The sequence below is a fragment of the Brachyhypopomus gauderio genome, chromosome 12, assembly GCF_052324685.1.
Source record: "Brachyhypopomus gauderio isolate BG-103 chromosome 12, BGAUD_0.2, whole genome shotgun sequence".
NCBI lineage: Eukaryota > Metazoa > Chordata > Actinopteri > Gymnotiformes > Hypopomidae > Brachyhypopomus > Brachyhypopomus gauderio.
This window is the reverse complement of record NC_135222.1, coordinates 19,845,991-19,870,829: the sequence shown is the minus strand read 5'-3', so window position 1 is coordinate 19,870,829 and position 24,839 is coordinate 19,845,991. Positions and strand designations below refer to the sequence as shown.

Here is a 24,839-nt window from a genome sequence, read left to right as displayed (position 1 = left end):
ACGCAGTGCCATGTGCCTCGTTGTTCGGGTAACAGAAACGATGTCCTCCTGGTCCCTGTGGTCCTGATACGTTAGCATCAAACGTGCCCGAGGTAAAGTATCCACATACTGAGGTAAATGTGGGCAAAAGGATAAGCTGGCAAAGCCATAATGGATATGTTCACCATAGTCCACATCACTAGAGCCGACGAGGGCTGTTATTTCAACACAGCTTCCCACCCCACCAGACAGTCATGCAACAGTCACAGGCCTGAACGCTGTATTCAGTCGGGGGAACCTGACACCTGGCACTGCGCAGGCACAGGTGGGCCCACGGAGGCTCTTCAGAGTTGCCGCACCGTGGACGCCAGGTGAGCGGTGACCCAAGAGCGAATCAAGCACTGAACCAAGCACTACCGGGCAAAATAAAGGCAATGTTGGTGGGTCCAAGCTGCCGGCTTTCAGCAAACACCAGTTTTGCCCCTACAAGTACAGTCCTAGGCATACAATCTGGGTGTTACATGCAATCTGGCTGAAAAGGGTTTAGCTAAGCTGAGCCATTCTCAGTCCCGTTACGCAGACTGGATCAAATGTAATTTCACTATGTAAAGGGTCACACGGCCTTACGCCGGTTTCTTGTTGATTGGCCCTGGCCTTGACCCTGCATGTGACCCCATTACCCTCCATCCCTCTCCCTCTAACACACTCTGCAGCACGCGAGTCCTTGCGAACACCCCATGGACATCAGCACTTACAGCCATGAGGAACTGGCACTATCTTTTGCCAGCAACAGTTTCCTGCATATTACAGTCGGTTAGAAAGAGGCAGAAAAAGAAAAAAATGTGGGAAGTGTGGCTCCCAGCAGTTCTGAGCACGCCGTCGTTAAATCAGCCATTTTTATGTTGTGTATGACTGCTAATGGAGCAAATTTGTTACACGCCTGAAAAGATGCGGCCGTCCCTGCAAAAATAACTGAGCTGAGTAATTAAACACGCAAATGTCGGCGAGTTGCTCTGAGCCAATTTATACCCTTAGAGCTATTTATACATTTAGTCTCCAAATGGGAACTACCACAACAGACACCATATAGGTAAGAAAAAAACTAACAAAAGAATAAATAAACTAAAATTCATCTGAGGGACTGAATACATCTGAGAAGTCTCTAGTTCGAAGGCAGTTTATGAACATAAGGTGCACATTCACAACAGGTCACTGACGATACGATTTAGGAAACGAGTTTTACTTTACACAATGTTCTGAACGGAGAAAGGTCTGAACTAGGGATGCAAATGATTAATCGACTTTCGATTAATTGTCGATTAGGACGTTACTCGATCAAAATGTATTAATCACGATTAATCGTTAGAGAGCGCTCCTGTAGTAGCTTGAACAGAGTGTAAGAACGAGAGGTGAACACGTGTCGCGAAAGACCAGAGTGGAAAACAAAATGAAGCGGGCGAAAAGACGTGCGGTGTGGGACCATTTTGAAGCGGGTTCGGGAAACAAGGCAGAAACTGCGTAATCCAGAAAATCCCGAGGAGGGAAACTTTATTTTCCACGCAACTCAAACAACAGCACTGTTCTCTTCCCCTCCCCTGGCGCGCGCAGGCGCCGCTCTCCCAGTGTCACTAGGGAACTCGCTGCGAGGAGTAGTAGTCGCTACAATTTCAACATTGTTAATTTAGGCTAAGAAGTCAAATGTTCTCTGTGTAATGCGGTATTGAAGTACAACAGTTCCACTAGCTCACTCAATTATCATTTGAACACCATGCATGCAGCTGTCCTGCATATCACCAGTGCACCTGGTCAACCTAAAATCACAGCTACACTGGGAAGGCGAGCGTTTTCGAAGCTCGCTATGAAAAATGAAGAGTGAGCTAAAACAAAGCTAGCTACCACTACTGCTGTAGCCCTTACAACAGATTGTTGGACGACTCTAACAACATAAAGTTACATTACCGTGACGTGCCACTACACTGACGAGAACTGGCAGCTAAAATCTGCAGTGCTGATTACGACGAACATGTCGGACAGACACACCGCTGACAGTTTAACTGACAAGCTCAATGATGTTGTGGAAACTTGGGCACTCTCCGGTCGCATTACAGCATGTGTTCACGACAACGCTAGAAACATTGTCCAAGCATAGGCTCAATAATATTCTGTTTGGCTCTCTATTTAATTTCTTCTTTAAAATTTTTTTTTTACATTTTTTAAAATGTCTAATGTTTCAAATGCAAGAACGGAGCCAGTCCTTAATTTATTCCTTTTTTAAATGAAAGAATGTATTTTGTTATACCATAAAAATTCCTAATGCATAATTACTTGAACAATATATCATATAATACAATATAATTATCATAATATAATATATACTTTTTGACGAAAGTGTTTTAACTACACTGCTAAAAAAAAATAAAGGGAACACTTAAACAACACAATGTAACTCCAAGTCATCCACACTCCGTGTTCAGATAGGAAACAACAATGATTGTGAATCAATTTCAACTGCTCTTGTGCAAATGGAACAGACAACGGGTAGAAATGAGAGATTTTCAACTGATTTCAAAGATTTTTATTAATTGAGATCTAGGATGTGTTATTTTAGTGTTCCCTTAATTTTTTTGAGCAGTATATTTAGCTAATATTTTTTAAAGCCCTATTGAAACACTGAAATTCAGGTGGAAAACGCCGCTTATCGATTAATCGAAAGTCGATCGATAAGATCAATCAACTAACGATTAATGAATTAATCGATAATTTGCATCCCTAGTCTGAACGCAGAGCCTGAGCACGTCATATCCCACCTTTACACAAACTGATGAACTAACAAGGCCTGCAGTATTATTAAAGAACTACAGCTTGCAATAACCTGAATAAATGTACGTCTCTGCCTACATCCCCTCATTGTGAAGAGAGGAGGCATTAAAAAACCCTTAGCTTCACACATCTTAGAAAGGTGAGAGGGGTCAAGTCTAAACTAAGACCGTTAGCCTTAAAGGGAGAGTTGCAGGCCACCAGGGGAATTACTGCTTGGCATTCATATTCACCAGCATTATCTGATGGGTGCTAATGATTGAATTCAAATGCACTATTGATGTCAGGTAATTAACTTGAAGAATAATCACAGGACATCATAACAAATTAATCCACAGCGCCAGCGTTACATTTAAGATCACATTTAAAGCGCAGAATCCAATGAAGTGAACCGTCACGCAACAGGTACTTTTCAACATCTGCCGAAAAGCCCTTTTCCAGGGGGAGCAATTTAATTATGACAGGAAAGTAAGACTAAAATCTGTGTAATCTCTGCCTGAAAGCTTCTTCAAGGGGCTAGTGGGGACTGTGATTAATTGGGCGGACCGAGACTCTATCCTCCTGAGCAGGAGGAGATGGCGTGGTGGTCAGGATCTGCTTTTTCCGACTCGGAAACTTGGCAAAATGTGAAGCAGCGTTGCTTCGAAGATTTTTTAGCAGCCCAGGAATTCTGAGGCTCCATGAAGTGGACTAGATCTGCAGCCCGAGAGACATGCCGGTTGCCTTCAACATGCGCATAGCACTGTGGCCAGGGATCAGAGACTTCGTGTGGGAAATGCAAGTCTGGCTCTCGCCGTGTGTGTGTGTGTGTGTGTGTGTGTGTGTGTCTGTGTGTGTGTGTGTGTCTGTGTGTGCACACCACACAGGTCACGTCAGTCAGAGCTGAGAAGGTCAGTCTCTCCAGCAGCTATGTGGTACGAGGTGGGGCCCATGTCCACAAAGGACATGTTAGTGCGTGGAGACGATGTACCCAGCACACTGGCCGTCCATTTTAACAGCAAGTCCAGCAGTCTGTTACCCTCTAGTCACACAAGACAAAGAAACAGTGTACCACAACTTCTCACAAACAGGTTTCCATGACAACAGAAAATTTGCTTGTGAGGAGGAGAGAGGTGTTAGCGAAACAACAGGACGCTAGTTTAGTGACTGCACAGTTCTTGGAGCCACACAGTTAGATTTAGATTAAAGCACATTACTGTAAACTCCATATAATAAATGTACACCATACACCTATGGAATGAATTCTAAAGTTTCTGGAAGATCCTCTGTCTAAGAATGGTTACAATCCTACATTTATCCTACATGCAAATATGTAAACACTATGTAAACACACACACGTCTTCTGCGAATGCAAAAATGCTGAGCAGAAATGACCCTGAAGCACGGAAAGCGTATGATGCCAGAGAGAGAGAGTGAGTGTGATTCCATTATAACGTTACACATTAACATCATCACGATGATTCAGCACAGCGCATCTCTTAGCCCTTCGTTATTCTATCTGTGCTTCCTGATCTGATAAACGTCGCTTCTGCCAGCTGATTACGACTCAGCACGCCGTCTCACCTCCATGCACAGCGAGTCGCACCAGCAAAACACAGGTGCACTGCGACCTGGCCTGATCATTAAGAAGCACGAACCTGGTCAAATTAGAACTAGTAAAAATGCCCATGTCCATAACTGCATAACTGGTAAACTTCTCACTGTACCATCGCTACGTAACGGACCACAATACAGGTGAACAGACAGACAGGGATGAACAATCTTTCATCTGTGGCCTTGGGAAATATTTCCTGCGTAAAATGTGGCAACCCTTAAGTGACAGAGATAGAGTAATGGAGGTAAAATGGGTGCTCTGTCTGCTATGTCGGAGAACTGGCTCTTTGGTCTGATGATTGGGGTACCTCTGTACCACCTGTAGAACTTGTAGAACCTGGAGTATGATTGATGCCCTCTGCCTGTGTCGCACCATAACTAGATTTTTTTCACTGCATCTTCTGCCTTTTACCTGCGGCTTTAAAATTGCTCAATATATGGTTTATGCCCCCAGTAATCCACAGAGGAGTTAGCCAAGAGGCAGAGAAGATTCAGAGCAGTATGTGAAGAGAGTGTGTGGAGAAAATGTGTGGAAAAGTGTGTGTGTCCAGGAGTACAGGGTTTAGCTCTCTTTGCTCTTACAAACCCATTTAAACTCATTAAGGTCTCGTTAGCTAGCTGACGAGCTGAGCCAGGTGTGCTAGAAACAGAGGGAGCATCAGAGCATGCAGGGGCGGGCTAATCCGAGCGTGCGGGCGGGAACTGTGCGGCACCGTATCCTCATCCTGGCGGTGCCTTTGATCCGAGGACGCACGCAGGAAGAAGGCTCCCGGCTCACAGGAAGGAGGCGGAGAGGGTGTGGCATTTCAAGAGAGAGGGTACGGCTGCCCGGGTGCTGGTGTGTGACGGATGCCACTGGTGCTCCATTCAACATCTACACCTCCATCTACGCATCCATCCAGAACACGGCCACAGCAGGAAGATGCTGGCGGCAGCAAGTGCCCAAGAAAGATCAAAATAGCCCCATGTGGTTATAAATCACCACCTACATGATCATAAAAATACGACAAACAGTGTTGCACAATTTCTTTTTCTGTTGTTGCTGTGCAACGCAAAAGCTTGTTGAGACGTGACTTTATGTCCTCCTTTAATAGAAAGGTCTGAGTGAAATGACTGCCGTTGCTCTCTCTGTCTCTGTCTTCTCCTGTATCAGAGGTTCTCTGAATTTTGCGTTAAGCTCAGAGCACTTTGTTTGTCACATGTGAGCTTGCATGTAAAACTGCGATAACACAGAGTCCTAGTCGAACACTCTCTGCTCAAATCACTCTGCTGCAGCACCTATGTGTCAACATCAGTCAGGAAGCTAAGAACAGCTCTAGAAGACCAGCTGCACTGGTTCATTAAAACACACACACACACACACACACACACACACACACACACACACACACACACACACACACACACACACACACACACACACACACACACTTCCAGAGTAATGAGAAGTGGGTACACATATACACACATACACTAATAGTCCACAGCATTAAAACCACTGACAGGTGAATAACATTGATTATCTCGTTACTGTGGCACCTGTCGAGGGGTGGGATACATTAGGCTGAAGGAGAACCATCACTTCTTGAATGTTGGAAGTAGGAAAAAATTGGGCAAGCAACTTTCACAAGGGTCAAACCAATGGTGATCGGTGGTGTTCTGTGGTGTTCCAAGCATACGGCAGGTAGTGGCCTCTAAAAGTGTTCCAAAAAACAACGGACCAACACCAGAACCAGTGCTCATCACACTGTATGGGGAGTGAAGACTTGCTCTTAAGCTCCAAACCCACAGAAGAGCTACTGTACTACAAACTGCTGAACAATTAATACTGGCTATGGCTGAAAGGTGTTGTGAACACTACACAGCCACCACAGTCATTGCGACCTCCATTATGATGTAGGGCAGCTTTCACAGACTGCAGCGCATTATCAGGTCTGCAGAGGAGACCAGTGGTGTTAACCTGCCCATACTGCTGGATCTACACACTTCCAGGAGTCCTGTGGAGAAAACCACAGCTGACCCATCACACTACAGAGTGGCTTTTCCCTTATATAATCACTCATGAACAGTTGAATATCACAATGCACATAACATCCCAAATTATGCACAATTACACACATGCTTCCTTCTTATCTTGACATAATCCTTTGTCTTAATCTGCTCTATATTTCATTATTTTTTTATTATTTACTTATTCATTCTACAAATGGATAATCCAACTGCTGCACTCAGTACATAGCACTTTTTAAAATTAAAAGCATACACACATGTAAGATTCACATGTATTACTGTGTGTGTATATGTGTGTGTGCATGAGTTACTACAAAAGTAACCTTTGTAGTACTGTGTATAAGCAACTGTGTGATGTGAGCTACTGTAACCAAGAACATGTTCTCTGTATGTGTGTATTCCCTGAATACCTGGCAAGTAAAGCTTCTATTTCTACTCTGATGTGCCGGAAAAGCAAATCTGAGTCATGGAATCGCTGCCTCGAAATGTAAAGGTCCTGAAACGATCTGCTGCTTACATCTTGGTGCCAGATGTTGTAAATAAATAATTGGTTTAAATCACCAATTATATTCATACATCATCTGGCACGGAGGAAGTGTGGGGTATAAAAATAGTGTTTATTGTGATAACAAGTAGTTGGACTCGTTTAATGTATCAGACATATTCTGGTTGAATTTTGAAATGCTTGACTTCTTATCCACGATTCCTATCACTATGGCTTTACAAAACTTTTGTTGCTTTTTTGCAACCATGACCCCCTCTGACACTCTGATATAGCTGCCAACTGTGATTGTGTAAATATATATACATATAAACACATGCTACAGCCCCAACAATCCCCTACCCACTCCACCTCCATCCGACACTAATGGCTCCCCGAAGTGATGGGGACACTTGGTGGTGTGACCCCTAGGCTGGAGGACTACCTTCCACAGACCCCAGTAACGACAACATCAATCTCAGTCCAGAAGAGCAGCAAAAACGTTGTGCCATGCCCTCACACTCCTCCAAAAACAGTAGAGGATACACTCTCTCTCTCTCTCTCTCTCTCTCTCTCTCTCACACACACACACACACAACAAGCAAGTTAATGAGTTCATAAACACCAAGCTAACAAGTTGGTACTGACAAGACTATGGCCTGTTTATTTATCACTCTTACTTAGATGGCACTGCTGTATTTCAAATACCCTAGCATGCTAAATGCTCCAGAGTCTAATATGCAATAATGAATCTGTGGGCAAATTTCACAGGGCTCCACTCAGCATCAGCTCGGCTGATTCCAACATGAGCTCCGCCACGCGCTGACACACGCATGAGAGTGAAAGCTGCACGACAGTTAACTGCCAATTAGCCTGTTCAGAGACGCCGGGGCCTTCTGACGCCGTAGCATTTCCCAGAAGGCCTAGCGGTTAGAGGGCTTAGTGCTGGGTCACTCTTTGAGGCACGCGTTCTCTCATTAGAGCACATCAGAAGCCGCCATGTCTTCCTGACATTGTTCCCCTTACGTATACATTAGGGAGAGCGATGGGGTGGATGGGGGGGGGGGGGAGCGACACTTCCAGACGCCTTGTTTGAATATCGTTTATTCCGAGTCTGTATTCCGAAGTAGGAAATATGTAGTGGCAGAATTTGGATGTCATTGCGGGTCCTTGATTCCTATTCATTAAAACAATAAAATCAAAGTTACCTCTAAAAGGACAGAGCCACTTTCACGCACCGCTCACCACCTCCCGTGCTGGCTAGCAAGGCACTTCTGCTTCTACAAACAAACTGGTCAAAAGAGACTGGCCGCAGGCCACGTTTTTCTCTTCCTCACACCGGCAAAGGGACGTCACTTCAATCAGCCATCTTGACACTGCCATTCTGATGAGGCTGCTTTTTTCCCCGTCTAATGTGTGTCAGAAGGCTGTGTTTCAAGGTCCGAGCTGATAGATGCTCCACAAAGTGGCCACCTTCCCCTAAAGATTTATTTTTGCTTTAGATTCTTGTACTTGGACTTCAAAACGGTCACTCCCCTCAGGACGTGAAACACTCCCCAGGCTCTATCAGCATCTTAGCTGCTGACAATGAGAGAAACACTGATTCAATACCACCATTACAAAAACAATTAAAAATATATAGTGTGTGTGTGTGTGTGTGTGTCTGTTCTTAAGCTCCTGGTCACTGACCCCTTTGCAGAAAAACACTTCATTCAATAAACAGTCACACTCGAGTCCATACAATTTCTTCTTGAGGGCCATGCGTGACTGGTGTGGAGGGGTTTAAATTAGAGCCTGTGTACTCAATTTACTGTATCCTGCAGACTTCTGTTCAAACTGACCTGCTATGCATCAGCAAACGGCTCTGAGCCTGTCAACCTATGTCCTGGAACGGAGTTCCTACTTAAATTATACAGAGCCAAGATGTTGGTTCTCCAATAACATCCTTCAGTGATTAGAAAGAAGACCAGCTCACAGAAAAAGCTAAACGGTCCTTAAAGCTTTCTGTTAATGCTTTAAGTACATTGATGCGTGTGCCAAATAACATTTTGTTCATTTTGTTTTAAAAACTGCTTCTAAAAAATTAGATTTAGTCTCACAGTTCCAACCCCACCAGACAGGACAATACAACCATAACATGGAGTTCAGTTTAAGGCCTACATTTACCTTATTGAGCACTGTATAAATGTGGTCCACAATTACCTAATTCAGCACTACATAACTGTGATCCACAGTTACCTTATTCAGCCCTGTATAACTGTGGTCCACAGTTACCTAATTCAGCCCTCCATAACTGCATATGAACAACCAGCCAGTTCATAACATCCTACATTTCTTCCCTCACTTTTTAAATTTCAACTTGGGAAGACATTTTACTACAGCTCAGTCCAATTAGATCGCAAGACCCAAAGTAGTTTAGGAAGCAAGAGCTGTGAAAATACTAATACTTGCACAACAAGGAGAAAAAATAAACTTTAAAAGAGGGAATTGAGATCTTTGCTTTTCCAATTGAACATGCGTTTCTCTCTACAGTGGTACATAATCACATTACCTTGTGTCATAGGCATAAGATGTGAGCAAAAGAGAGAAGCAGGGGGCTACGTCCAGACCAAGGGCGTGCAGCTAGCCTTGGAGAGTCCTTTAGAAAGATGCACACGCCTGCACTGAAACCATATCTGGTGTTTACAGATGAGTGAAATTAGACATTTGCTAGTTTTAATGCTGAATGAGTCTGTGGAGATGAGACTTAGCAGAGAGAAAAAACACATTTTATTTATATTTATTTATACTTAAATATCGCCTTAAGAAAAAGAAAAATCAATAGGTGATACGAAGAACTAGAACATATCTCTGAATGGAGTACACACTATGTGACTCTCTAGTGCTCTATACAGTGAATTATAATAACCAAACTACTATGGCCAACAATCTCCTTGAAATGTTGGATACGAAGAGCATAAAGGATCTCTAATACGAGACCCATAGGTCCAAGGTGGCTGTGAAGTACAAAGCTCATTTAGAGTACATCTGGGTCATTCAAGCTTGTGCTACCACCTCCCTCTTGCTGCCTGCACCGATGTAATATTCCCAGAGTCGAGGTCCCGTGTCTCATCCACTGCAGCACAGCTCCAGTGCTTCACATATCAGAGCAGCCGAGCGACTGGAGGCAGCAGAGGCAGGAACAGGCCTCTCATCTCTGCGCGGTTATTTCAGCCGTTCATAAATAATGCAGGAGCCGAGACCGCCTCTGGCTCTGGCGAGGGAGAATCTGGAGATCTGGCACAGGTCACCGGGAGCTCGGAGATGCAGGTGTTGTCACCGCTTATGAAATAAGCTTCTCGCTGGGCACGGGCGTTTTCTTGGCAAGAGGTCAATTCGAGTTGTGAAAGCGCCAACCTCAAAGGCATGCGGCCTCGCAAAGTCCTAAATGCTGCGCTCTCTTCACACGCAGAGTGGTCATCTTTGGTGCGTCTGCTGGGAGTGGTGTGGACACCACACCGTGCCCTGCCCGTATGTGTGATTAACCTGAGCTCGAGAGACTGATAATTCCCCTCAATTTTAAAGGCTATATTCCAGGGTGCTATAATTTACTTCCATCTCTTAAATGTACAGGATGAAAGATCTCAGGCTTTTAGACCGACCTTGAAAGGGCCATTTTGTAAAACCTATTCATTCATCCAAGTCTACCAAATGGATCTTGAACAGTGCAGGAAATCACGGTCATCTAAATGAGCCTTTTCCATCGCTACCTCCGTAGAACACTGGACTCACACTGAAATGCCCCAGTGGCTGTGGAAATTTCTGTGACGAGACCCAGACGTGCTTCCATTTTCCCCCCAGATGAAACCTCCCATCTTCACCAATAAGTCCTGGATCTCCACTTCGAAAGCCGATTAGGCCTGTAATCAGACATGACAGCGGGCTCAATAGATGAGCAGTTATAGGCAGGCACGACTCAAGCCCCTGCACGTGTCCTTATGGAGCATGCTCAGACTCTCTGAGCAGCGGGGTTTTACCGAGGCCTTCACGTCCGCCAGGTGTACCTTCATCCAAGCACTCTTCACCTCAGAGGTGCTCAAATTCCTGAAATATTTCTGGAAGGATCAAAGCTTGCAAGCTGATGACAAAAATGACTCCCGTCCATTCGACAACTCTCTCTCTCTCTCTCTCGTTCTATGGGAGCCTGGAGCAGCACCCGCTCATGTTTGCTTCCAGCGCATCACAATCTGCGGACGCCTGTTAGCACGCCTGAAAGATGCGACATGGGTTTGCTGGTGGAGATGTCTCGTAAACAGGATCATTACAGCACAACAAAAGCCTCTGTGTTTGTGCTAAATTACTTCCTCTGAGCATAAACGTCTTAGAAGATTCGTGTTGGGTAAAGACTAGAGGTCAAAAAGCGTTTGGTTTCACAGGGAAAAAAAAAAACACAAAACATGCACGGATTCAAATTCTACGTTTAAACCAAGTGAGCAAGCGAGTGGCACGAAGATGGAGATCGGGAGGCTAATCTCGAGCCTGCGGACAAGCACGTAGCAACGGGCTTGAACACTCAGGGACGGTTTAGGACAGGGATCCAGCGGGCTGGCGTAGGTTCTGTTGCATTTCTCCCCGTCAACACCAGGCACATATTTCCTCAGTCAAACAATGTGGGAGTTAAAAAAATTTTATATGGCCCAGCTGTGATTAATTGACCGCAGTCCGTCTGCCGTGCTGAAAGTGTGGAACAGGAGTTCAGGTCTTATCATCACTGTGCAGATGTAACTTGAATGAACATGAGAGAGCAATTCATACAGTGCCTGTTCACCAGTGCCTCAGGCCCAGAGATAGAGGGTGGGGGTGAGAAAGAGAGAGAGAGAGAGAGAGAAAGAGAGAGAGAGAGAGATAGAGAGAGAGAGACGAAGAAACAGAGGGTGGGGCATACCAGGGTTTGCTTCTCCACATGCTCAGTTGCTACATTTTCACTCTTTGCTGTCTTTTGCGGCCTCTTTCCCAATTGCTGTCCATTGTGCTTTCGTGACAGATGTCTCTGAAACACCCATTTAACACTCTGAAAAGTGAAAGCATGGTTACGGTGTGCATTTGAGCCTTCAGTTCAACAAGCTTCCGCCTAATGCTTTCAAGAATTTTATTCTTATCTTCATGCACAGTGGAGAAGATGGTGTCTGCGATGCTTACTTCAAACTGCGCCTGTTCAACACGTAATTACATTGTACACTTACATGTATTTGCAAGCCACTGGGTTACTGTGGAGATAATGCTAAAAAATCCCCAGCACAATCAAGAGAACCTGAAAAGCGGCAGGCGAAGGGCAAAATGCTCTTACAGTATGCTGGGTTGTTGTTGGAGAAGGCACTGCGTGGAAAGAGAACGGCCTGACTTCTTGTGCCCTGGTATACATACACACAAAGGCTTCCTGCCAAAGCTCTCCTCCCACCTGTTCTTTCCTTTGATTGTGCATCTACTAGGAAAAAGAAATTCCCACCGGATGCCCTACGAATGCTCTGATGCACAGCAATGTTTATGTGCGCGCTGCATCGACCAATGGAGAAGCTCGGATGCAAATTCCCACATTCTGGAGCATTTCGGGTGAGGGCATGCATAATGGCCTCCTAGTAAAACTCTGCATCGCTAACATAACCAGAGTCTATTTTTACACTTTGGATTTGCACTCACATGGGCAAAAAGGCAGAGAGACGGAGCTGTGTGGGTAGATCACACGTGCAGCCCGACGACCCGGACCGCATCCCAGCTGCCTTCCACGGTAGTGGGCCGCATCTCTCAAAGGCATTCTCCGTGATGGAGAGTAAACACTCTTCTGTGTCCACACACATCTCTGAACCCGGGTCGGATTTGAGGAAGGAATCAAACCGGTTCAGTGCAACACTTTAAAACTGTAATAGCTCCTATAAAACTGTAAGAGCTGAAATTGAAATTGACGGTTTACACACGCTCTCTCCTCTGTCCTGTTTCCAGTTGAAGACTCCTGATATGTCTTTAAAATTCATAAAACATCCAGCGATCATTTCTGTGAAGTCTGTGAATTGACTTTGCCATAATCTTCAGATAACCAGGTCCTCATCGGGTCGACAAGCACTGTTGCCAACACACTCCTGGGCCCTGCGTCTGTCGGCAAGGCTTACAGGAACAGACAGGTCACGTTGATGTCTGTCCGAAACGATGACGATATTTTCACAGAAAAGCAAAGTCCATCTCCGGGGACGGTCCCTCAGGTTCTGCCTGTAGCTATGATGGACTGACAGTCCTCCCTTCAGGAGTGAGATGCAGATAGACAAGTGGCCACGTGGACCCATTCAGAAGCAGCACTACATTCATGAAAATGATCTTCTCTCTCTTTAATGAGAAGCATGCTAAATGACCAGCCAGACCTACATACACCTATATAGGCATAAACAGTGTAATGTAATTATCCTGAATGAACATCACTCATCATGCACTGTAATACAAAAGTCAGATCGTTTTTCTAGGTTAGCTGCACTCAGCAAACAGTTTTTTCTTCTCTTCAAGCCTCCCTTTGACACAGTAATACTAATCTAATCCTGTAGCACTGCCAAATATCCTGCTGCCAAATTAAATCATATAACGAGCACCTGATCTAACTGCAAGTGATGCAAGTCCTGTGCAAGCCCTAAAACCCGAGGAAGCTCGGGACCACTACCTTCACTACGACACCACCTACGACGCTCTGCACCTCCAGCTTCCGTGAGTTTGACTTTCTGCATCGCCGCCCCCTTGTGACGCAGCTAATATCCAGACATAACTTTACAATATGTGAGACCGAACCTGGTGCTCTGAATGTGCCGACTGCAAGAAAGAAACACTCAGGCCTGGAGCACTCCTGATCTACACGTTTCCTACACGTCTTCTTGGAATGTCAGTATCAATGAGATACTAGAAAACAACACAGTGGACAAGGGTTGAAACCAGAAGCAAAGAAAAGGTGAAATACTAAACGCCTGACTGGCTTGTGTGTTCACAGTGCTGCTGATGTCATCATCAATGTTTTCTAGCTAAAGCTGAATGTGACCGAGTCTGAATGTGACCGAGTCTGAATGCGACAGCCAGTAACAGCCAAACACATTTGCAGCTTCTGTTTTACCTCCATCGTTTTACATCGTTTTCCTTTAACGTTACATATTCCTGTAGATCTGATTGCGAACAAACACTTTGGGAAATGTTCAAATGAGCCAACTTGCTCCAGTGACTCGCGGCTCAGGGGACTCCTTATCGTGGTGCTCACGCGCCTTGCAGAGCAAAAGATAAGACATCTCCAGTGATGAGGTTATTTGCTCTGCACTGAGTGCACACGCCTATCTCCAACACCTTTATTTTTCTATTTAGATGCTAATTCATGGACAAATCCTCTTCTGTTCACCTTTGCTTTCTTCTGTAAAATCAGATTTTGAGATCCATCCATGCAGCCGACCTCAGCAATCAACACAATTACCTGGAGGTCTACAACTACATTATGATCATTATCAGTGTAGGTAGAACAACCTGTAACCAGGCAAAGGCAATCTGTTAAATGTAGGGTATAGAGGATTTGATAACAAAAGGCTTCTCTCTGTTAGCACTGACAATACACCTTTAGTTCAACTCTCCTGCCATTCGAAACAGGTGATCACCTTCTGGCGTCTCTTAGCAAAAACACCGCCCTCGCTGGATCTCTAGCACTGTTTCAAGCCCAATCACTAGGTCATACTCTTCCCCTTCAGGAGCCCTCTCCACACAACCAGGACGTGATTCCACCTACGGGCGGCCTCTCCACCTCCCAGATAATCAGGACATAGTTTCTCCTGCTCCTCTATTTCATCCACCATCCTGTTTGGTCTGTGAAACACTGTCGTCTGATTCATGTCCGCTCTTTCGCCTCAGAAGATGAACGAGGTGCACAGTCCAGCTGATTACCACTGAGCTCTAGAAATGGGTGTATTCTGTGTGTAATAGGGTGTGGTGGTTTGGGGAAATTTCTTAAGTAATCAGTACAAGCAATAATATCGAAAATCTTCAATAACCCAAAGATTTTGCAGGCCTCAAAAAGAACATTGAACCGTACCAAGTTGAAACGGTGAATCATATTTTAAAAGGCTTCAGCCTTCACAGCGAGTTAAGCCTGCCCTTGGTTTAGCAACAGACCACAGTGCAGCGAGGACAGTGAGGGACCGTCTGCATCACGGACGTTAGCAGTGCAGAAACACTCAGAGACTGTGTGTCCTCTCCTCCGTTGCTCTTATCCTCAGCATGCCAAGATTCTGTCCATCATTAAACAGCAAGAAGCTCTCTGAAGACCTCCTGATCAGCCTCTTCTCTAGCCACTGCAGCTGATTCCCCAGGCCTGAGATAATGACACGCCCCTGCAATGCATTGAACGGGATAAGCAACAACACAGCCTGAAATTGATATGGGATCGTGGTGGGGAGGTTTTTGATTGCGATTGCAAACGACAAAACTGCCCAGCAGACAAGGACAACGGCTCCGGTTGCTATGGTGAGTCCATGGTCGACAATCATTCATCCGAGCAAGTTTTGCATGCGGGCAGCATGAAAACAGCAGCGCGGCATCAGCATTGCTGGTAATTAAATCCCTGGGTAAAAATAATAAGAGATAAGGTGATAATTATACAACAGGTCTTAAGACTCTTCCTGCACAGCAGTAGATAAGGCTGGAGTACTCCGGTGTTGTTAGGGGCGACACACCGACTCCCTGAGTGTGCTCTTAAGTTCTACGAGCAACTGACTCTTCCTGGCCACGCTTCAACAGCGCATGACCTCTGCCTTAATTAACCAGTAATTATATACCATGGCTTCTAATTAGAATCCCATCTCTGAGCATGACAGGGGGAACATGAGCAAGGTGCCTGCATGGACGCGTCTGTCGTTGAATCTGCTCTCCAGATAAAATAAGGCATTCTGAGCCAAAGTGCTTGGTTTACTATCAGGCCCTGTAACTCAGCTAGGCAGCGCAAAACACTCGTCTTCTTTCTGAGTTTTTTTTTTTTTCCCTTGCTGGGTGGAATGCGTTTGTTTCTCATCCTTTGCAAATAAATGGGGGTGAATGGCTGTTTGCTCCCGCAGTAATCAGTTGGAATTGATCCACTGAAGCTATTTGGTGAATGTAAAATAAAAGTGTGTGACAATCAGTGTTTTTCTAATTTATTGGCACTAGTGCGTGGAGACAATGTGATGAGAGGAGATTAGGAATATGAATCATCTGACTGAACATCTCAAATAATAATAATAATGAAAAAAAACCTCAATGCTAGTTTTGGTCTATCGATTAACAAAGATTTGAAACGACCCTACTGTTCCAGACTGCAATATCTTTAATCTCTCTTCCCACCTGGTAGGTCTGGAGTTTGCCATTTCTATGAAACATCATTCATTTTCAGTCCAGCAGTGCACAGACGTGGTAGCAATGAAATCTTAATTCTACACGAAAGCTGTTAACCGAGAGCTGTGTTGGGTACACGCCTTTGATACGCACGGCGCACTGATCAAAGAGCTCTCTCACTAGCATTGTGGTGAAGGCATCGTGCGGTACTATTCACTGAGGCACAACCTCCGTTTACCCCAGCATGCCAACAGCGTCTCCCCCTGTTCCTCGAGAGGTTTCGATACGAGATCCTAAAGAACATGTGTGCGTGTGTACCTTTCTTTGTGTGCTGTTCTCTCTGAGATAGCAGGTTAGTCTCTATTAAGACTACATTCGACATTGCACAACACGTCCGCACACCAAGGATATGGTCTCGTGTCTTGACACTATAACAGCAAAAATAATTTTGTAACAACATGAGAAAAAAATATTCTAATTTATCAGCTTATTAGTGGTATTAGTGGTATGCAGCAACTTCAAGTGGAAGTTTATATAGATCCCAAAGCTGATGTTAGCATAATACCACAGCACTAACTGCTAGTAACAAACTCAACCAGAATCACTTTGAAACATCTGCAGTATTAGCCTGGATAGGAATTGAGCACTTCAGTGGGTAATTGGAGCTGGTTCAGGTCCTCAGCCTCAGAAAGTGCTCATGTGGTAGAACAACCTCTCCTCAGTGCCCAAACGTGCCCTCAGCAAACAGCCTAAGCACATATGAGTGACTGTAACAAATTGCCCAGAAAGACGCCAGGGTGTAAAGGGAAGGAACAGCTCTGAGGAGATATGGCAAGCAGGGAAACAAGATGGCCTTACATGTCTGATTTAACTGAGGCCATATGTTTCTTAATATGCCTGTGGACACAAGACTCAGTAAACATTAAATTACTATAGGGTCTGTTTTATAGGATATAAAAATGATTATGTTAGGTATATATATTGATGATATGAGGTGATATAAGATACTATCTGATTAAAGATAACCATCAAAACTACAGCTCATATAACAGAAGCTACTACTCTATCTCTGAACGATCAATAAATATGTCCCTGAATCAGCAAACTGTATCTAAAGGAAAGGAACTGTATCTATTTTAATTTTTCAAATGGACATACATTCACTAATAATCTCACTACCTATTACTAAGGTATTAATATTCATCACTGATTTAACAATTATCCTCATAGATATACTGGTTGTATCTTAGAGAGCACTGCCTTGCTCACAAGCACTGTACCTTTAAAATAGCCAATTATGTACTTCTTGTTCTGAGAAAATCCTGACTAGGCTCAATGACCCGATTCTCACAGGAAACCTCTGCTGGGCGTGATTAGAAACATCAAGTTCGGCCTTAGCACCACTGGCCTGCACATTGCAATCTTTACAATCACTTCATTTACAATCACTTCATTCTGCAATTCTCTGAAAACGATCAAATATTTCTCCTTTGGAGTCACTGATGCACCTCTTCCGTCACCTGACTCTTAACATGCCTTCCTATGGTGAGCATAACACACACACACACACACACGTCTGCCATCCATAGGTGGAATTCCATGTACTGTTGTGGTGCAGATATTTGGCCTGCATGAAAAAAGATGCGTCTGCTCTAACACTAAGTTACAGACAAACAAAACAGGACCTTTGGGGGACTAGGACATGTAGATCTATGCAAAACTGTATTAGCAGCTTCACTGTGAAAGAAAGAAAATGAGCATGAAATATGACAGCGTTATGTCAGAAGACGTCGTTTTGAAACCTGTTCCCTTCAGAGCGCCTTAAGTCCTCAAGTCTCAAAGTAATGAACTGTTTTCATTATGAGTCCTCCTGCACTTCGTTTATGGTAATTAAATGCTCGTCTTATCTGGCTGAGACAAAAATCAACACGCTAGTGTCTTATTCAAACACACTCCCTCTGTCGCTGCTCCAGTGGGGGAGTGTTGCATTGGTGTGATGTTGGGTTTTTTTTTTATTCCATTAGTATAAAATGTATCATGTGTGCAAAAAACATCTGCATCTGTTTCTGAAATGTTGTTGTGCACATGCTGCAATGACCATGCCAAATCTGTTCAATGAAACAGCAGCACAAGTCTCCAAGAGACATGTTACCCAAACCATTACTTATACTGCAGAATCACACATTAGGAGACAGCTCATCACAGTATGGTTAATCATCAGAACCTGGTGGGGTGAAGACTTCACTTAAGTGACTGAGCCCATTTCCAGGACAAACACAGCTATCACGCTTTTTACAAGAGCAAAGCGCTAAAAATACACGGTGGTGAGTGCTATGATGTCTGAGCTTTTCTGATTAATAGCCTTTGTCTTTCAGGCTGGGGGACCTTGCAGTGTCTCAGACTAACAGAACTCATTGAGATTATCATGAGATAACCTTCGCACCTAAGCCATATATCAGGCTGAGATGGGGTCCTCACTTTGTCCAGAGAAGACACCTGATTAGCACAGCCATTTATCAGTCACAGTGGCAGTCTCAACCGGTACCAGGGTGTCTTCTGGAAGATACCAAACGCAATGCAGCCCTTTCGTTTCCACGGAAATGCATTGCTGGCTCTTAGAATTTTCTCCAATCCTGAGGTTGTTAACCCTGACCTGCTGCTTACTGAATAGAAACTGGGGGGTATGGTGGGGGGTATGGTGGGCGGTATGGGGGGTAGAGTGGGTGTAGGGTGAGCGCAGGGTGGGGGTAGGGTTGCAACACGACACCAGGACTCCACGCCATGCTTCACCCACTCCACAGCTCCCAGTGAGACCACGTAAATCCCAGTGGCCAAAACTCTGGAAGCACATGTCCAAGTATCACGGATACAAAGCTGATGGGAACCCGTCGCCAGGACAGGAACTGTGGTAGAAAGAGCATTCAGGTCAAATTTACTGGACTGGAAGGAGAGGTTGAGAGGGATTGTGCCAACATCCCACTAGGGTTAGAGCACGTAGTGACGGATGTTCAGCTGACTGAAATAAATTACAACTGCACAATTTTAATCAAACTGACCGATGCCTGATCTGATTTCCATAATTCACAAGTAGCAAAGCAATTACAGCTCTTTTATAGACCGTTCGAGCCGACATTGTTGTGTGGCTTACCAAATCCCCCAAAACAAATAAACCAGTGACTGCAGCTGAGTAGATGTTGTGTAGATATAGGGTAGAGATATAGAGGAACTATATTCTTTTTAAAAATTTACTAAATCATAACAGATTATTCATTATCCAGATGAATTATTGTGACAGTTAAACATCATAAGCATATCCTATATTTTACCCATTGAAATTTTTAGAGAGGATTATTATGTTAGAATTTGAGTGCTTTATTTGCTATTCCCTGAGTGCAATCTGTATTCTGAACACACAGAAACCTCATTAGAAATCAATGGGCTTTCTGGTTTGTTTAATGACTCAAATAGATGACTACTAACAAACAAATTAACATCTTCCCTCTTTCTGGAAAATTGGAAACCATGTATCCTGGTTTATTCTATAGCTTTCTTAGCTCATTCTGCTAAGGGAAGCTCGAACTAGACACACACACCTCTGCAAAGTACACTGGAACTACAAAGGTGAGCCTGTAACATATTATTCATCATAAATAATGAAGAAAGTTGTGAGGAAAAAGTCCCTACGGCCATTTGTGTAACTAAATGCAAAATTGAAGTCGAAATGAAGTTACTAAGATGGCTTTATTTTAATAACTGGGTGCAAGTGAACTAAGACTTCTACAAAGGAACCTAATCAAGAAGCCAAGAAGAAACATTGCAGCGGGTTGCAACACGAGAGTGGCTGTATCCTCAGCCTTAAGCAGGAAGGGTATACTGTATTGTAATGAAGAGGAAATCCACACAAAGACCTGGAACCCAATACGACTTCCTTAGCTAAGCCGACTCTGAGATCTGCATTCAGCCATCTGATCTGTATCGCTGCCTGCAGAAGAGCAATGGTACTCAGCATTTGGAACAAAGTCCATTCCAGAACATTCCTGTTAAAGTATGCGAAATATGCTTTCGGGTACGAGCTGAGGACTAGAGCTAAGAAAGACAGGTATGCAGCTTCTGTTAACCTGTCGAGCCTCACTCCTGTGATGCAGCTATTCGACTGTAAAAAAAAAAAAGAAAAAAAAAAACAGAACCGTGTGGGGTTCCACCACTGCATCTCTCTCTGGGTTTTTTTGGGCAAAGGCTCTGCCTCGGATGTACTAAAGGCTCAATGAGGAGAAGCTCCTTGCTTTGCTTGCCATGACGGAGAGATCAGACAGACCCACCCTCCAGACTGAAGTAGTCAGCTAGGGAAGAAACACCTGGCACGCGAGTCCCACATGTGATTCATTCATTCCTCCAAGCACTCGCAGGTGCGATGAGAGAAAGCGAGATGGAGAGAGCGAAAAAGGGAGAAAGAGGGATAGAGAGAGAGAGAGAGAGAGAGAGAGAGAGAGAGAGAGAGAGAGAGAGAGAGAGAGAGAGAGAGAAACAGATATTATGGTTATGAATATGGCATACCAGAATAAAGTATATCCTCAATCATCCCTCACTTGATGGTAGGACACTAGAGCCAATCAGTGCACTTATGTCATCCTTGACTGTTGAGTGGCTCTAAGGAGGACTTAACTGAATCGTTTCAGCCAACCACAAACATCAGCAATCAGAAAGAGCAACGGTGTGCTCGGGAAAGCATGCAAACGCCAAGCAGTAAGTAGGATGGAGAGACCGGGTGGTAGGGGCATGAGGAGTGGGGGGGGGGGGGGGGGCATGAGGGTGGGGGTTGAGACTACAGAAATCTGTCCCTAATCTGCTCAGTTCGCAGAGGCCCGTCCAACAAGCGGACACCTGTGCCAGACTTGTAAGATGTGTCTGCGGTTTCAGCAAGGGATTGTTTGCTTAAACAATCAGCCAAGCATGGCCGCCCAACAGGTGGGGGGGCTCCACTGGACGGGGGGGCACCATCAAGTCAGGCTGAAACACCAATGCATTCATCTCACCCAATTCATCAGCACCCGTGCACTGACTATGACAGCTGGCAATTCACAACAGTGAAAATTACAACTGCACGATTGCTGGCACACACACATGTTCGGGATTTGCTTATGGTGGAAGGAAACCCTGGATATGTTGGTATATTTCTGGGGAAAATAGAGGTTTACATTCCTTTCAGGTCTGCCCTCTGTATGCATCATTAGGAAATGAGGACAGATTCACAACCAGACATGGCGGTAGCATCTAATTTGGTGGGATGCAAAAGTTTTTTTTGTCGCAGTTTTAATGTCACAGTGAGGGATTTCAGAAGAACAAACGTTTGTGAAAAGTGGGCTCAGGGCTCCTTTTCACAGATCCCTAGAAGATCACAACCCCCCCTCGAACTCACAGAGGTCTGAAAAACCCCCACAGCCAGTCACATAAGCCATCGAGTTAAGCTCTAAATTACTTGTGTCAGTTTGTTTCTCAACAATAGCTTTAATAAAATGGAGCGGTAAAATCCCACACATGCAAACTAAAATTACTATATGGCATATACCCGCTTAGACAAAGCGTTTAAGTGCATTAAACTGTTACAATCCAATCACTGACCGTACTGACCCAGTTGTTAGTAATGAGCGCTGTTATAAAACCTTTCAATCTAGTTATACATAGTCTCCTTGTGTTTGCATTGCCAGTGTGTTACAGAAATGCCATTGTTTATTTCAGAGTGCTGGCTGCGTTTTGCACGCCGCTGCCCTGTTAGAGTAGCTAACAGTTTTTGTTATAAAAAACCACAAATGCAGCACAAAGGACATTTGAGGTATCAGTGCAAAGCTCCTCGGGCTGTGGCTTTAACAAACCTCTGGTTATTCCAAAACAAGCCTGTATATATAATCCATGATGTTTGAGGATCTTTAGGTAAGCTACATACATTTGGACATTCTGATCAATCCAACTGTCTCATGTCATTATTATAGTTTTGCAATGTATATCTGCTCTGTTGTTTTAACTGAAGTTCTCAAGTTTTGGCTCCTCAATGTAAAACCTCTGTAAGCCCGACATGGTTTAAGTGTTTTATTGTACAAGTATTATACCACGCATACACCCACACACACAGACACACACCATGGAAATTCAGTTAAAACATTTGGCTCTACGAGGAGAATTGCACGACAATTTGAAACCTCTGTTATCTCATATGTGCAGGTGCACCAATTCAGTGTCGGTACTGGCAATCAATTTCTAGCAAGCTTACATGGTCTAATAATGTTACTGATATTAATATATCAGATTATAGAAAAATCATGGAATACCAATGTTTGCATCATATCAGGACTAAATCCTCTTATTACTTTAATAAAGATAAGATTATACAATCTGATAAAGATGGGCTAGATGGAACTCTTACGTGAAGTCGCTGGACATTCTGTTCTACATAGCCTGCATTACAACCTACCATTAAAACAGACCATCGACCACAATCATGTTGAGAAGATTCAGGCCTGAAAATGAACGTGTAAAGAACTGGATGATGAAGACATTCAATTAAAAGGGGGGGGGGGGGTAGCTAACAGTAACTTTTTTAGAACTAGTGTCTCTCTGAATTAAACAATTAGTTGCGACTTGCTTCGTCTTCTGAAAGTGGAGGTCGAACTGCCCACACTTTAGTGCAGACCTAAAACTGATTTTCCGATTAGTCATGAAAAACACACCTTTCTACATCACTAAATCAATAGCCTGCAGTTAAATGTTACACTTGACTGCAAAACTAGATACAAAGTTAACATCCAGACCACATTGTAAGCATAAGAACAGCCCATCAGAAAATAAAACAAATTTAAATCTACAAATACCCATAAGATACAGCATATATTTCGATACAGTTATTATCAGCTTTTCAGAACCGCCGGAGTGCAACAGAACCCACATGGACGTTGCATCCACCTACTAGTCGGTAATGGCACGAGATTCGTCGGGGGTCTGAACGTCGTATAAAACGGCCTACAACGACCCGTCGTAAATCTCAGCTGTAACGAGGACTGAAACGTTTTAAATACACAGTCAAATGCTACAGTAGCTACGACGTGAACTTTCTTTGGACGAATTCGGTAAATATTAAATTTCGCTCATGCAAACAGAATACGAGTTTTCTGCATATTAAGAAACTACGTATATATCCCTCAATAAAGAGTTAGGAATCTGGCGACAGGTAAAAATAAAACCCCCAAAAGCCTGAAAATAAAAGAATTTATGTATTTCGCAGCGTCATCTTCAAAGTAAGGTCTTAAACGTATTTTTGTAAAACCTACCTTGTATATGCTGATTAACAACATTCTCGAGCCGATCGAGCCGCTCTATAATCCGCAGAGTTTCTCCCTTTTTATCCCCGTCCAACTTTTTGGCTGGGACAGGCACTGGAACTTTGATGTACACATTGGCGATATAATTAGTGACCCATCCGACATACAGCAGACACACGATGTTGGTCATGCCACTCAGGATCACACACGTAGACACCAAAGTTTTGGTTCTCCTGGTACAAGCCATGCCGACATCCCTGCACGCAGCCTTCAGAACCCGCTGCACAACGGACAAGTGCGGCTGCCTCGGAACCGAAGTCGCCCGTATGAATTACGCGTCAGTTCTTTACGACCCAGTTCAATTTCTGCAACGGTCCAAAAAAAAACGAGATCTTCAAGGGTAGTGCGCCTTTTACCGCCAATAACTCACAATTTTGCACGAATAGTTTGCATGACAAATTTTTCTTTAGCCGCTTCAAAATTGCGTCCGCTGTCTCGCTCCAGCACGTAAGCGCGCGCCTTCCATCGCCAACATCTTAGAACGGGGAGGGAAGGTGCGCAGGGCACGCGCTCCGTCCGCCTGGCCAATCAGATGCGACAACACAGCCATAATCTTTGCTTTTAGTTTGACGGTGGTCCAATAAGAGTTATGGAGGTGTGTTCTTCCACAATGCAAGAGATCAATTTCCAAACACGGCAATGGACACATTTCATTAACAAATATGGCATTGTTAGTGTATCTATTATGTTCCTCCGACAGGGGTAGTCAAGCAACCATTTAATATCTCCGTCTTCAGGAGATAAAGCCCTAATCATGCTTCAAATTGCAGTTACTTTATAGCCTTGACACTTGATAGCTGGTGTAGAAGTCAAAGCGAGGGCTAATGTCTGATAAACAAAATAGAATAAAACAAAACAAGAATCAACAATGGGTTTCAAAAGTTACTATATGACATTAAAATAACTGTTAAATACTGTGCTTGTTGTTAATTAAGTTTATGTATAAGGTGTCCTACCTTAAGCAGATCTTATACATAAAGTGTCCAACACTGTAGAACTAGTAGACTCTTGATTCTTTGGTGACATCACGTGACTCCATTAGGAACGCGGGTTTGATACGTATTTGTCTACTGACACGAGCTTAATTAAGCCGGGTACGCGCAAATACCTTCACGAGCCTTATGAGTCACATTGGTTTACCACGAGGTTGAACCCGGGTCGCACACCCACCAGTGTCTCACAATGCCCAATAGCAGAGGTTTAATCTCCTTCAGAAGCCCCCTCCATCTCTCACGTGC

The 24,839-nt window shown here is 44.1% G+C and overlaps 1 protein-coding gene across 3 annotated transcripts in view; it reads right to left on the bottom strand.

Moving 5' to 3' along the window:
* Positions 1-24,634, bottom strand: part of galnt18b (UDP-N-acetyl-alpha-D-galactosamine:polypeptide N-acetylgalactosaminyltransferase 18b) — a 48,796-nt gene extending 24,162 nt beyond the window's left edge. The window contains exon 1 of one of the 3 annotated variants that reach the window (XM_077023634.1): positions 24,558-24,634. Coding sequence is in view for 1 of the 3 variants with exons in the window: in XM_077023633.1 (XP_076879748.1) it covers positions 23,551-23,788 (238 nt within the window). In the remaining 2 variants the exon portion in view is untranslated. Of the gene's footprint in view, positions 1-1,938; positions 2,121-23,550; positions 24,114-24,557 lie in introns of those variants that run through there. The other 2 variants (XM_077023633.1, XM_077023635.1) reach the window with 2 other exon arrangements.
* Between the last annotated feature and the right edge of the window lie 205 nt (positions 24,635-24,839).